Below are 16,074 nucleotides of genomic sequence, written 5' to 3'. Positions count from 1 at the left end.
GGTTGTCTTTTAGTTTTTTGGTATTGGCCCCAATATGTAAGGCACACTGTACACAGTGAGACCATTACGTGGAAAACACAAAATGATGTGTGTCTATCACCCCAATACAATTGCCTCCCTATCCCAAAACTCTCTGAAGTGAAACAAACACTGTATGTATGAAATCCACTGAGTCTCTCACAATATCCCTAACTTATTGTGAGTAGTGTATAATATATATTTTAATAGAACAGATATTGCTCATGTTTCTATTGTGAATAAATAAAGAATTCACTTTAGACCAGTGTTTCCCACACATTAATTTATTTGTGGCGGTCCGCCACAATATCAACATTGGCTGCTACATATTGATTTTCTATTTTTGGAACTGCGTGTCCTGTTCTCACTCACTCAAGACAGCTCACTCGTCAGTGAATAGCATGATGTTATATACTCTGATACAGTGGATGCGGTGTGAGGAAGAGCGCTAGGCCTTGCAGACAGTTTTTGTTGTGGCCAAGCCGTGTAATTACATCGTCATGTGATGCTCTGGAGACTTTTTCCCAAAAGCTAACATTGGGAGAGACGCATCTGTAAAACAGTAGTAAAAGCCGCACAACCCCGCAAAATGATTTGTTTTACTGTCAGAAATGTGGGCAGTTTGGTCCAATAAAATTTGGAGAGTCTAGAGAAGCCACCTGATTACATTTTATCCCCATTGAAGTTAGCTCGACGCTAAACTGGAAGGTAGCCAACACGGTCGGCGGAAGTCTTGAGTGCGCATGCTTATTAGTTGGACAGCTACCACCACAATTAACGTCTGATTCTGTGGGAAACACTGTAGACTATCTCCTACTAATTACTCAACTGGGGGCTACATTGATAGATGGAATGTCTTTCTGTCTCGTATACATTTGTTTTGAAAATTGAAACCTGTAATGTAGTGGGCCCTAATCTTGCATTTGAAGGATTATTGAATGGTGAAGTTTATAATTTCAAAAAGTTCATCATCTCCAATACTTTGTCAGTTAGCAGGTACAACAAACAAATACTCCTCCTCATTGAAAAATAGTTAAAAATAACTAACCGACTAGACATGCACTACGGATCAATGTTGACAGGTGATGTGTTTTGAATAGTTTACTAACTCACCGAGTCTCCTCCACCTATAATGGCTCCGACGTGCTCTCTCCTCAGGTGCTCATGCAGTAATGTCGTGCTTCAGTGCCATTCAAGATCACCTCAGCATCTTGCAATTACCAGTTGTCTTTGAAGACATAATATGAAGTGCTCCCACACTGTTGATGACTTGAGTCATACACTCTTCTCTTCTGTATTTTTTTTTTGTATTTCCTGTTACCTTTGCCATATTGCAAATGCGTAACATAGCCAATTCAGAAAGGACAGCAACTCTGAGTCGCTTCCTTTTTGATCATGTGAGCAAGGCGCACCATTGGCTGTCTTACGGCTCCCTACCGTAGGAGAATGTAACTGCTGCTTTTTCCTTAAGTATCTGCCACTCAACCATCTTTGACTATGAAGCGTAATCGCTCGCTCCGCGTCACAGCAAATGTATCAATAACATCAACCAACTAATTGATGTTGAAATTAGTTGCCATCTAACTTTATAATCGATTTTATCTGATTAAATCAAGTTGTTGCAGCCCTAGACAGATGATTGTGAAACAGCAAGGCAGAGGGTCCAGCAGAAGAGGACCACAGAAAAGACATGTGCCTTGAGTAGTGTTGTCTTTACCAAAATTATGACTTCGGTACGATACCTGCCTAAAATATCTCGATTCTGATACTGAAACGATACCACTGCAGAAAACTAAAACATCATCAAAAGTAATGGAATAAAATATTAGGTGACAGAATGTGGAACTTAAAATGATTTATTTCTTTGTATTAATTAAAAACCTTAAACTTAAAAAGTCAAAATAAAAAAATATATTTTGTAAAAGCTTCTGAGCTTTATAGCTTCTGTATCTGTATCCAAGAAGACAAGTGTCTTCTTGTTTTGTTCATTTGTCTTGTTTGCTCTCAGAGATTATTAAATAACCTGATTTTCCATTAAAAGCTCAGTGCTTGTAGTAGAAAAAAATTAACAGCACATTAACTACAATGTTATTCAGCATTCTGACATTAACTGTAAGTCTGGCAATTCATATAATAAGTAATACTTTATTCGTTCCACAAAGGGGAAATTTGCAATTTGTAATTCATGTTGATAAAGTTCAAACCCTGGATTATTAGCCTGTAAACTACATTAGTGCACTAAAGTACAACACAAATGACCCAGACCTGGTGGAGGTCTGTGCTCTAATCACACCATTTTCTAGTAATATAAATTGCAATATATATTGTAAATTATTGACAAAAATGTGCATGCTATGATTATATTACTAGTACTGATTGACTTAAAATAGATCATTTATAAGTGGTGTTGTTGATCAGCATACTCATGAACACCAGCGCATGTTCTGGTAAAGTTCATGTTACCAGTGTGAACGTTGTGTTTGCATACAGAGATGTGGAACCACATCGGACTGTTAAACAGTTAGCTTTACCCCTGACTGCCTCCTTTCAAAAAAAAAAATCTTTCATCTGGGGGATATTTATGTTATCTATCACTAACCTGCAGCTCTTTGAACTCTTTGAACAAGTCCGCATGTCTGTCAGCTGAAAGTGGCATGAGTGCTCCTGCCGACCGTCCTAGGCTTGTTGAAAAAGCAGACGCACGGAGCAAAATACGGAAATATTGTTGCGTTGCCGACAGTAAGGGCAAGCCCACGGACACCACAAAGCCTGTCTGTAAATGATGCTTTAAATCTGTAATGACCAAGAGAGCCAACACGTCTGTGTCGCTCTGCTCTGTGACTGTCTGTCACTGTGAAACCACGCCCACTCTGTCTGCAGGCAGTGAGGAAGCAGAGGGAGGCTGCACACAGACACGCTGCACCGCTGTTGCACAAAATTCATAAAGTACCGATACTAATAAAACGTGAAAAAGTATTGTTGTTAACGGCTGGGTACCGCGGTACCTTTCTAGTATCGGTTTACCGTGCAATACTAGCCTTGAGTGGTACGATTGCACCCTCTACTGTTCAAACAGAACAATAAAGTGGCAAGGAGAGATACTAGAATACCTTCATACTGATTTTCCATGTTTCCCATGGGCTTTATGAGCTAAATAACCACATGATAGGTTGTTAGGTAATGTCACAGTTCCGTGATGCTGTCGCGATATCGTGAAAATCGTTACATCCATAGTCTAAATACAACCCCTTTGTCCCCTGGGCCTCACTTTGCATCTAGATTATCCGCCGTTTAACTAGCAAAGCAGAGTTGGACACACCCTAGACGTACTGGCAGCATCCGCTTTAGACCATGCACCATAGATCATTTTAATACGGTCCAAATGGTGGGAAATATTTGCTCACAGAGAAAAGACAAAAACTCTCAGATTGTTGGAAGTATTTGAAGAGGACAAATGGCCTGTTTGAGATACATTTTGCCTTGCTTGGAAAGTGGATGAGAGCAGGTGGGTTCAACCAGGAGAAGTGGCATAAAGCTGCTCACAATTTGGACAGTTTCCAGCAGAAAAACAACACAGGAAGCCATATTAACATTGATCAGATTCTGAGTGAATAAAATGTTTTAATGATCACATTAATGTCTTTAGCTTTTACTGATTCACCAGTAATGCTGCTTGATTGACTGTAATATGGTAATAAAATGGGTGATCCATCTCAAAAGAAAAAAATTCCAAACATCAATGATCAGATCCTAGTCACATAGCTGCTATTTTCCTCCAATGTCACGCTCAGTGTTATGAGGCTGTGTTACAGGTTGCAGGTTGTAAACTTAGGGAAACTAACAGATTGCTATTTCACAACATCCTGATTGATCATCAACTGAAAAGATGATTGGAACATATTTAAAAATAAAGCAACACCACAAGTTAACCTATTAGCTGACATTCGTTCAATGGCGTTCAATCATTTCCATCTTACATTACCGTTTGACCTCATCCAGTGCATTTCACTGAGGATTAAATAAATGTGTCCAAAATGAGCAGTGTAGCAACCAATAATGTAATAATGGCCAACAACGTAATAGCCAATTACGTAATAATTTTGGTCATTTCAGGGCTTGACGCTAAGCTTTTTTCCAAGTATCACTGTGCTACCATGCTGAAAAATTTAGTAGCACACAACATTTTTTAGTAGCACAATGAAAATTCTGCAATTTTGGTAAAAACGTCATTTTCAAACAAATAAAGTACTTATTTAGCCTAATCCTAACCCTGTAGACTAATTTTTAATGTTATAACTGGCTCTTTGCCTTAACAAAAACCAGGAAAGACAAACAATGCAAATGTGTGTATGAAAATATAACATTTATTACAACCAGCCAGGAAAGTTCATTAATTCATTAAGTCTAGGTCCAGCTAAAACCATTTAAACTGGAAGAATGTCCCTGCTCCAGCAGTCAACATAGTCTGGTCTCCTGACCCGCCTGGAGCTAAGCCACCTCTCTACAGCTGGACTTGGGTCATAGCTCTCCAGTGGAGGCTCCTCGAGGCTGATGCGCATCAGGTCCTCTGTTGTGGACACGGCCAGGCTGCTTCGTGTGGAGGTCTTAAAGCTTCACAGCTACAGTGCCCCAGTTGCCTCCCAGTGTCCAACATAACATTTTTTCCTTACTGGCCCGTTTGGCCAGTAGATTAGAGTTTTACTGGCCCCATGTGTAATTTTAGTGGCCCAGCCACGAAAAAATGAAAATAACAATTTTTTAGAAAAAAAAAAGACTTATTTATTGAAATTGTTCCCATTTAATTGTTTAGAGAGTCTGTCCCTGAAAAATCTGTATGATCTGGCAACGATGGCAAAAAGTAATAGGGGTTTGCGTTATAACAAGTATTACATTTTCAAAATTGAAATTACAACATATTTAATATTTTGAGATGTATCATTTCTCTTACTCCTATAATTCTGTTATCATTTTTCAGGTGATTGATGTTCTGAAAGCACTGTACAAACAGTACCATTATTTCTCCCGAAGTGGAGGGATCAGTATACCTGGCTGAACCATCGCGACGGCGTAATGTATTGTTAAATATGCCGGCAGTTTCCGGCGAAGGCTGACCGCGGTGGATCATTTTTTAAAGGCACCTAAAATAACCACACCCTGACATGTAAATGTGACATCTGTCTTGATTCATTTAATTTAACTTAAAATATGGACAACTGACTGCATAATATAGGAATCAGAAACAGAAATGCTTTACAGCAGCTCCCATTCAAAGTCAAGAATATGCATAAAAATAGTAGTAATAATAATAATAATAATAATAATGACAATAACAACAACAATAACAATATTAATAAGCCGATATTGTAATAATATATGTGGGTCTGTGACAAATAAGAGTTTGCATTATGAGCAATTCAAAAATAGTTTTAAAAGCTTGCATCAGGTTTGAAAAAATGTGTATTTTGTATTTCTGTTGGTTTCATGTAATTTCAAATAGCTTTTGAACCATTTTTTACAAAAGGAAAGATGGATTGCCCCTGAAAATGTCAAGTGGTGTAACCAATATCTAATACCACCTAGAGTGTATGCAAGTGTTATTATAAAAAGCACTTACTTAATTTTAATATATTACTTGAAAATAGATTTTATCTGGATTATTTTAAAATACATTTTTAATGCGTATTTTCAATATGGACCAGGACAAATGCTGAAAACCCTTGGCGTTTTCTAAATAACATTTGACAAATTATGTATAAACTGTTAAAGAATATGGTAGTACATTGCAATAGAGGATTACACCTTATACCCTATGAATGTTCCTGTAAATTATAATATTTTTATGAAAAATACTGGTTACACCGATTGACACAATCCAGTTTCACCATCTGACCATGTTGCTTTTACAGAAGAAACTGGCACTACAAATCAAGCTTGACAGTCAACAAGGTCAATTAAACTTGTGCTTTTTATTATTTTCAATGAAGAAAAAACATCATCAACAAGAACTGGGTGTTTTCTACTGTCAATTAATTTCAGAATCAGTTTAGGAAACAAACATGGCAACACAAATCATGTGAACTTCTGTTTCATCATTTAAAAAAACATGTGAACCCATGTTTTCTATTTTGAAAAGAAGAACATCTGACTGCAATGAATTTGTGTTAAAACATGTCAAAAGTTGTCCATAGTAGAGGTGGATTTCATCGTTCCATGTCGAGATTCAGTTCCCGTCGGTCAGTTCGGCAGGAAGAATCGTTCATGTCGTTTGTTTGTTCGTTCAGTTGCGCTTCCGGTACAACGATGTTTAGCAGTAAATCATGTAATGCACAGTTCTTTTGTCCACACTTTTGGATTTTCCTAATGTCCTTCCTGGGTAACACACAGGATGCCTACATTACCCATAATGCAGATTCTTGTGACTGTAATTCCAAGGAACCTATCCCTGCTGCACCCCAGCTCCACTGACAGGGGGAGCTGAGGAGCAGAGCTAATTGTGTGTCTAATTAGTTAATATCTATTTTGTTTGAATTTATTAGGATTAATCATAACTGATATTTTGTTTTATCTTAATGTAATTAATGTCTATTCACTAAATAAGGTTTTATTATGCTTCTATTTTGTCCTGCTACCACAAACCGATACTGCTGTAAAGCACAGCGTATTGTAGTGAACTGTAGTAAACTAGCCATGTGGGCACTTGTCGGCATCTCTGTTTGGTAATTAAGGTATTGGAGCAGGACTGGAGCAACAATTTTCTGACCGTAGCTTAACTGTCATTTAGGCATAAGAAACTCATTTTTTCTGTCAATTAGTTTGAGGTGACAGACTGGATACCCAGGATTTTGCTTGGAAACCTTTATTTTTGTTCAAAGTGGATTATATTTTGAGAATAAATCGCAGCATTTTGCTTTTTACATTGGCCTCGTTTCCTTCTTGGACTGTCTTTGGAGTTTATTGCCTTACGACAAGCATGAGTACAGAAACGTTATGTCCTACACAAATCAAAATAGGTTGCCACTTCAAATATTTTTGCAACTGAAAATGTCAGAGCAGGAACTCATGATAGACTCTGTGCACAAAGCCCAGACATGTCACATTTTAAATGAATACAGGTTCATAGTTTGTTAACTGAGTTCCTGCACACAGTTTCTGCTTCTGTTCCTGGGCTGTAACTTCTAGTTTATTGTTTTGAGTGTTTTGAATGTGTAGGTCGGTGACATGCAGCCCCTCGGCCCTTGCATACAGAGTGAATGACAGGATGATACTGCACGTGTCCAGCTCCTTACATACACATCACATAATGTAACAGTGTGACATAATGCACAGCATGCAGAACTGTTCAGCTTTGATGATGAGAAGATGCAAACCTTCGTTCAAAACATGGCATAAAACTAGGTAGTTTTAGGAATTCATCATTTTAATATTTTAACATTCAACCTGATTATGCAAACTGTATCAATCGCGCAGCGCTCAATTTTAACACAATATACTCAGGAGTGCACTAGTGGAACATTGAATGGAAATGCAGTAAATGCAATTGCTGAAAAATACCAACCTATAAATGTGAAACATTTATCAAAACGAGCAACGTTATGATGAACATTTTAAATAATTTTGCACGTGGACCCAAGTCCATTTTTTTTTCTTATGTCAGAGCACAATTTGTGCCAGAACTCAGACGCACACGTAACGTTTCTCTGGCAAACCTGTGGATAAAATGTCTGCAGTGTGAAAATTAGTTAAATTAGAAAGCAAAAGCAGTTCAGCTGCATGTCATATCTGCAGTGCAACCATTTCGCAGGGGGGTAACAAAAGAGATGCACTTAATACACTCATTTGGTATGATAAAATATTACAGAGAAGGTAATTGAATTAATCACTCTGGATAACCAGCTCATCTCCGTGGTAGAGGATCAGTTTTCTTCGTCACCTGGAGTTTTTGAATCTCCGGTATGCCCTACCATCTCAGCATTACATTACATTTATTCCACTTTCGAGTTACCCACTAGTTTTGTGGGTCTCATACAGCAGAGCATGTAAAACATGCAATCGAGGAGATGCTGAGCGCGTGTGAAATAGACAAGCAAACGCGTCCACGTCATTTTATGTGACAACGTAAGGAATATGAAAAAAGCAATGGATGATATGGAGGTACCAAGCGTGGGCTGCGTCTCGCACACATTTCAGCTGACTGTACACGAGGGTCTGCTGTTACAGTGCAGCGTCACACACTCACCTGCTAACACAAGGAAGGTGGTAGGCTAATGTTGCAATACCATACACTACCAGTCAAAAGTTTGGACACACCTTCTCATTTAATGTTTTTTCTTTATTTTCATGACAATTTACATTGTAGATTCTCTCTGAAGGCATCAAAGCTATGAATGAACACATATGGAATTATGTAGTAAACAAAAAAGTGTGAAAAAACTTAAAATGTGTTTTATTTTTTAGATTCCTCAAAATAGCCACCCTTTGCTTTGATTACTGCTTTGCACTCTCTTGGCATTCTCTCGATGAGCTTCATGAGGTAGTCACCTGAAATGGTTTTCCAACAGTGTTAAGGCCCCCACACACCGCCCAGACGTCCAACTGCCTTATCCGACCACTCCGTTGCCTCTTGTCTGACCCGTTCGGCAGAAAAGTTGCATTGAACACACCGCTTCGACGTGCTGCCTACGCCACAGTAGCGTGTACGTTCTGCGCTTGCGCGAGATGCAATAAGCGGGTGGCGCTTGTGTTGTGAGTTGTAAACGAGAACCTTATGCACGCAACTCTCTTTACTTTCGATCAAAACGAAACTTAACTATTTCCGATAAAAAACAGCTGCATACTAAACATGCAGCGAGGCATTACCAAACTTACACAAATTAATTCGTCCTGAACGGACGTAACAACTAGTCTGGTGCCACTACTGCAAAACATGAAAACGGGGAATGACGGAACGGAGTGCATAGAAAAACAAAGCGCACACAGTATTCCGTCCCTCCCACACACCGCGCTGATTCGCCAGCACACCGCCAATCAGAACGGCCATTCAGCTGGCACACAACCAATCAGAGGATCCAATGGCTCAGACGTCCGACGGCCCTCCTCCTCAGACTTCGCATGCTCAGTCGGATCCGACAACGTCCGCGCGGCTCCGAAAGCTTCCGACTGAGCTGAACACACCAAACATATGTGTTCCCGACCTCGTCCGAGCCTCTCCAAACGCTTCAGACGTCCAACGGTTGGGCTGGTGTGTTCCTGCCTTTAAAGGAGTTCCCAGAGATGCTGAGCACATGTTGGCCCTTTTGCCTTCACTCTGTGGTCCATCGCATCCCAAACCTTCTCGATTGGGTTTAGGTCAGTTGACCGTGGAAGCCAGGGAATGTGGCGCAGCACTCCATCACGCTCCTTCTTGGTCAAATAGCCCTTAAACAGCCTGGAGGTGTGTTTTAGGTCATTGTCCAGTTGAAAAATAAATGATGGTCAAACTAAACACAAACTGGATGGGATGGCATGTCGCTGCAGGATGCTGTAGAAGCCATGCTGGTTCAGTGTGCCTTCAATTTTGAATAAATCCCCAATGGTGTCACCAGCAAAGCAGCCCCACACCATCACACCTCCTCCTCCATGCTTCACCGTGGGAACCATGCATGTAGAGACCATCCGTTCACCTTTTCTCAACGCACAAGACACAGCAGGTGGAGACCTCAAATTTGGACTCATCAGACCAAAGCACAGATTTCCACTGGTCTAATGTCCATTCCTTGTGTTTCTTGGCCCAAACAAATCTCTTTTGCTTGTTGCTTTTCCTTAGTAGTTGTTTTTTTAGCAGCTATTTGATCATAAAGGCCTGATTCACACAGCCTCCTCTGAACAGTTGATGTAGAGATGTGTGTGCTGAACTCTGTGTGGCATTTATCTGAGGCTGGTGACTCGGATGAACTTATCCTCAGCAGCAGAGGTGACTCTTGGTCTTCCTCTCCTGGGGCGGTCCTCATGTGAGCCAGTATCGTTGTAGCGCTTGATGGTTTTGCAACTGCACTTAGGACACATTCAAAGTTTTTGCAATTTTCCAGACTGACTGACCTTCAGTTCTTAAAGTAATGATGGACTGTCATTTCTCTTACTTAGCTGATTGGTTCTTGCCATAATATGAATTCTAACAGTTGTCAAATTGGGCTGTCAGCTGTGTAACAACCTGACTTCTGCACAACACAACTGATGGTCCCAACCCCATTAAGAAGGCAAGAAATTCCACAAATGAACCCTGACAAGGCACATCTGTGAAGTGAAAACCATTTCAAGTGATTACATCATGAAGCTCATTGAGAGAAGGCCAAGGGTTTGCAGCGCTGTCAACAAAGCAAAGGGTGGCTACTTTGAGGAATCTAAAATATACTTTAGAGTTATTTCACACTTTTTGTTTACTACATAATTCCATATGTGTTCATTCGTAGTTTTGATGCCTTCAGTGAGAATCTACAATGTAAATAGTCATGAAAATAAAGAAAAACATTAAATGAGAATGTGTGTCCAAACTTTTGACTGGTAGTTTATGTAGAATAAGAAAGAGCCAAATGAAAGTAAAGTTTGTTAAACAAAATAGAAGAACAAAGTGAAAGGAATTTTAAAAAATAAGGAACATCTTGGATGCAGGTACTTTTTTTCTTAATATATATATTATCCAGGAATATATTAGATAAGGCTAAGTATCGGATCGGGACTCGTTATCAGCATTTACTAAATTAAACTATACTATTAAAGGACTCGGACTCGGATCAGGGTAAAAAAAATCTGATTGGCACATCCCTATCGTATACTTAAAAAACAAATAACATTCTAACTTAAAAAAACTAAACTAAAAAATGCTGTTTTATTTGCTGTGAACAGTTGTGTGTCTGGTATGACTCATAAAATCCTCAAATAGGGATGTGTTACTGTAGAGATTATAATTGTCTGCAATAAATACAAGTACTGGGTTGTTTGAATTACCGTATTGACCCGAATATAGGACGACCCTGATTATAAGACGACCCCTCTTTTCAAGATTAATCTTCAGAAAGACTCTGATAACCAAAATTCGTTTCTCAATAACAAACTGACATACCCTCCTGTCAGTCTCTTGGAAGTGGCAGCTTAGAGGACCACGATAAGCTTTTCTCTTACTGTTAGCATTTTCAGACGATCTTTTTGGACCCACCATCTTCGGACGTTACACTCCGTAACTCCATATTTCTTGGCTGGCTGACAGTTGTTTGGCGCCTCCGCTGCATTGATCACCATTATCTTAAAATCAGCATCATAGCTCCGCCTCAGATGTCTGTTAACTTGCCACACTTGATCCACTTTGCTCCGTAAAATCACTGCGTCTCTCCATTTTTCATCTCCTGTCACTTCCTCTCCGCTGTGATTGACAGATAACCGCAGCCACAGCGTCAGTGACGTCTCTACAATAAATTGGCGCCCTCTGCTGTTGCGGTCGTGTAGCGACCCAGACAACTATCAGCATGTGTCAACGGTTAGACCCCGATTATAAGACGACCCCACTTTTTCACATAATTTTCATCGAAAAAAACCTCGTCCTATATTCGGGTCAATACGTTAATAGCTGTTGAGACAGAAAAAAGGAAAATGCCACCTTTGTAGTACTACACAAACTGACAAGTGATCATTGGAAATGCAGTGCAAAAACACCACGATAAATGGGGCTCCACAGAGAAGGGAGGATAATAAATTGTTGTTTTTTTTTCTTTCTTCCAGGCTTCAAGTGTCCTGTGTGCTCCAAGTTTGTGTCATCAGATGAGATGGATCTTCACCTTGTCTTGTGCTTGACCAAACCCAGAGTGACATATAACGGTAGGCCTCTGTGTTCTTTTTTTTATCTGCTTTACCAATAGAATTTAAAGAAGGCAGGAGCGAATGAGCCTGGTCAGCCTGTGAGAAAACCATGTAGCTATATATGTAAGATATAATAATGAAACTGTCACAGGTATATAATTATCCTTTAATGACCATTTCTGTTGCATTCAAAAAACAACTGTCTGATGAAAGTAGACAATCACAGCATTCTGCATATGTAACCTGATCCTCTGTTCCGGTCTGCTCCTTGTCAAATCTTGTGTAATCTTTCTGTAATATTTCCAAAACTCTAGACCAGCACTGTGCTGAGAGGCCAGATCCTTCTTTGTTTATTAATTATATGTATATTTTTCTGTATAAAGAAACCACAACAAATATGAATGGAGGAAAAATTAATCACTCTTCAAAGAGTTCTTTTTAGCCATTTGTTTTTGTTGATTCCTCTGACCTTCAGTTCACTTCACTATCAGTTTTGTAAAAGTCAGATTAGCCTTGACTAAATTCTCCAGTCTGACATGTCACATGATAAAAGTATGTGGCCCCTTGGCCTGTCTGAGGCTGATACTGATGTTGAAAATGGCATTATAATATTGTTATGAAAGAAAAATATAGAAATGTAAGTCGTAAAAGGACTTGCATTTCTACAGTGCTTTCCCATCAGGAGTAATTTGGGGTTCGGTATCTTGCTCAAGGATACACGACTTGCAGCTGGGGGAGCCTGGGATTCAAACCTGCGACTTTACTAGGCGACCCCCACTACCTCCGTGACCTGTGTGTACATTTTAAATGTACATTTTATGTAGTTGGCATGTGAATATGGTAATTGCATAATAATTCAAGGGTTTTTTCTATCTTGACTCATGGTTAAATGGTAGCGATGGAAGAGGACAGATGATGAGAGGGAAGAGAAGAGAGCAGGAGGAGACTGTGTGCAGGGGAGAGGAGCAGGAGAGAGAAAGATGAGACAAGCTTCCAAAAACCTTCCAAAGACAGGAAGTCTGGATGGGACCCAAATTTTATGAAGAGCATTTCAAATAGTTCTGGTTTTGTGCTGACTGTCTCTCCAGTTGGACAAACAACTGAGTGCATCGCAGCTTTGTTTTTGGGGTTAGAAATGGGGAGATCAGCGCTCTGTGCTATAGCCAGAAAAATGGTGCTTCAGACTAACCGTCAACTGATACTTGGCATACCACAAATTCTTGCTACTTCCTGATCAGCATATACTCTGATACAGATATATCTCAGGTGAACTATAATCTTTTACACAGATGTAGAGCTGTTTCTGTCCCAGCAGACCTCTCAACAGTCTTATCGACGTCGTACCAACGTTTCACTCCAGCCTGTATCTGTAGAATATGAATGCAAAAAAAAAAAAAAGACACAACCGGAGAGGGGCAATTTTTTCCTGTGCACTCAAAGGGGGTGAAGGAAAATTGCATAAGTAAACTCCATGTAGACAGAGTGCAGGAAGGAGGCGCGCTGCAGCAGCAACAGTGCCTTTGTGAAGTCCATGCAAGTGAGCAGCAGCAGCTCAGCAATCAGCTGCCATGCAGTACACAGGCAGCAAGTGTGTCCAGCCTGTAATATATAGGAGTACAACCATTGTCACTGTTACACTTATGTGTTCCACTGATGTAGGTCATCAGGTGTTGGGGAGTACTATAACATCTGTGAAAAAATATATGAATAATGCTGCTCATGTTGCAGTTACTTGTGTCTTTGGTAAGCACATGACAAGGCTGATCTGGAGCTCTGTCTGTTTTAATCACTCATTACAAATCACCTCATCCTGTATTTCCTTTTCAGTATAGATGACCTACTTTTACTCCCTGTGTCAGTATAGAAACATGACAGCAGTGAAACCTTTATAATACTAGAAACCATCAACACAGTACAGAGACTCGCTATCAAGACAGAAAAAAATCACTGCTCCCTTTACATATAATTCCTCATCAGGATTTTAATCTGAGTGCATCTGTGTATGCTTCCTCATTTTTGGAATTTCTTTTTTTGTACTCTGCAGTTGAGGTCCTCTTTGAGTGAACTGGCTTCCTGTACAGCAGGAACTGATTCCTTTCAGTCTTTTTGCCTGTTAGTCATATGATGGTCACAGTCTCATCAGTTCCCCACAGTATTTAGGATTAAAGTCAGTGAAAAAACTGATGCTGTCTTTGAGACACAGCACTTTGTAAAAGACACACAACTTACTTCTTAGATTGTCTGATAGATTTGAAATATAAGAACAGTGTACACAAAACCTGCTAGTTTTAAGAGTTGGTGTATTTGTTTGTATTTGTGTGTTTATGCCTATGTCATTCCACGTCTGTAGTGAACCCTCGGCTGCCATCGAGCCTTTTCCCTGACTTTGTGTCCTGGAAAAGTCTTTCTATCCCAGTAGTGGTGAGGTTGACTGATATCTCAACGACTAGCCAGATTGATTAAGGGTCAGACATCTTTGGACAAAGACAGTGAGAAATAGTTCTAATGGTTTTGCACAGATCATATCAGCTGCAGCTAATAACATTATTTTGAAGAGTAAGGTTACACTCACACTAGGTAATCTGTGCCATGCCCAAGTACGTTTGACCCTCAAGTCCAGTTTGTTTGGCCAGTGTGAGCACCACATACCGTGCTCAAGCACAGTACACTTTCTTGGCCCTTGCATGGTGTGAAGAGGTGTGCTTTGCCACAGTACGGTTGCTCATGCTTGAGCACGGGTGCACAACGTGGACATGAAGCATAATGATGCTTACTACGTCCCCTTGCATAATCAAAACATCCAAGAATGTGAGAGGGCCATCTGTGACCAAAACTACACAAAATAAGCCTCAAAAAAGTCAGTAAAGCCATGTTCTCTGTTGTTCTATATGTTGTTCTCCATTGTGCTGTGATCATGCTATGACCCGATGATGTATGTATAAGAGGTAAATGTGCTCAGGCCCGGTTGCGGCCGGACCAAAGTGAGTGCAGGCCAACTTGGGACTGCAGAGGATGGACAATCATGCTTCGGCACAGTACGGAACAACTGGGCCAAGTGTGAGTGCACCCTAACTTGATGATAAGTATAAATGAAACTTTTACCATTGTCTGTTCAAATTGCTGTCTGCAGCCACTGCCTGTACAACACCACAGCACAGTCATAGGAGGACTCCAACAGAGTGATGCATCGTTCTAGCTAATTTTTTTTAGAGTTATATCTATTTTATAGTTTTTAATTAGGACTTCTAGTTTTGGAAAGATCTTGTAAAAAACACAGTGTGCCAAATTTAGTAGGATCCACCTGTGATTTCAGCCAAAAAGTGTTTATGTTAACTGTGTGAGACTGTGTGTTTTCTCACATGATTGCTCACAGCTGCTCTGTGGGGTTTGTGGCTTAAGATAAGATAAGATAAGCCACTCAGGCCTCCCTGCTATCTGCCTGCGTACACATACACGCTTGCCCACACACACGCACACATCCCCACACATACAAACATGCCAGTCCTAAACATATCCGCTACCGGATGCACACAAACAGCAGCTGTCATGTATGTATAACACACAGCTCCCCTTGTGTGTGTTTCCATTATAGAACTTGAGATATTTCCTGACCTGCTTTCAGATTTACAACCTGCTACCCATGACACTGTCAGAGACACATTCAGTGCATTTACATGAAACTCAAGAAAACCGAATTACTGTGTTAGTCCGACTATGATTGGATTTTTAAGATGCATGTATACACCTTAGTCCAACTGAAATCGGACCAGATCGGATTTCTCATAGTCAGATTAAAAAACCTAGATTATTCGATTGATAGTCACATTACTCGTGCATTACATACATTCTATCAGATCGGATTGGATTTCTGCGTTCTGCGCAGGATCGAAATTTCTTTTCCGGGGCCGTGAGCCGGAAGTAGAAGGACGGCGGCGTCTTTCCTCTGAAACCACTGCAAGAAAGAGCACCATTGTGCATCTAGTTTGTGTAATTATCACACCATATACGAAATGTACAAAGCTTCGTCTCGCTCTTCGTACGCCATCTTTCTCGAATGCCAAGGCAGTTTGTTGTTGCTGGTGACATAAAGAGGTCAGTTGGAGGTGGCTCTATTACCACTAGTTGAAATGGGTACAGCGCCACCTGTCGTACCGGGGAATGACATGCTTACATGCTCACCGGCATGTATACTCGGACAATTGCAGTTGTCTGATTGAGTAGCATAGTTGA

The 16,074-nt window shown here is 40.2% G+C and overlaps 1 protein-coding gene across 5 annotated transcripts in view; it reads left to right on the top strand.

Moving 5' to 3' along the window:
• Window positions 1-16,074, top strand: part of znrf2b (zinc and ring finger 2b) — a 69,992-nt gene that overhangs the window by 24,523 nt on the left and 29,395 nt on the right. For all 5 annotated transcript variants that reach the window (XR_003981317.1, XR_003981318.1, XM_030395048.1 and 2 more), the window contains exon 2: window positions 11,767-11,862. Coding sequence is in view for 3 of the 5 variants with exons in the window: in XM_030395048.1 (XP_030250908.1) it covers window positions 11,767-11,862 (96 nt within the window). In the remaining 2 variants the exon portion in view is untranslated. The remainder of the gene's footprint in view (window positions 1-11,766; window positions 11,863-16,074) is intronic.

The sequence above is a fragment of the Sparus aurata genome, chromosome 17 (genome assembly GCF_900880675.1).
Source record: "Sparus aurata chromosome 17, fSpaAur1.1, whole genome shotgun sequence".
NCBI classification, from domain to species: Eukaryota; Metazoa; Chordata; class Actinopteri; order Spariformes; family Sparidae; genus Sparus; species Sparus aurata.
This window is presented reverse-complemented; position numbering and strand designations above follow the sequence as displayed.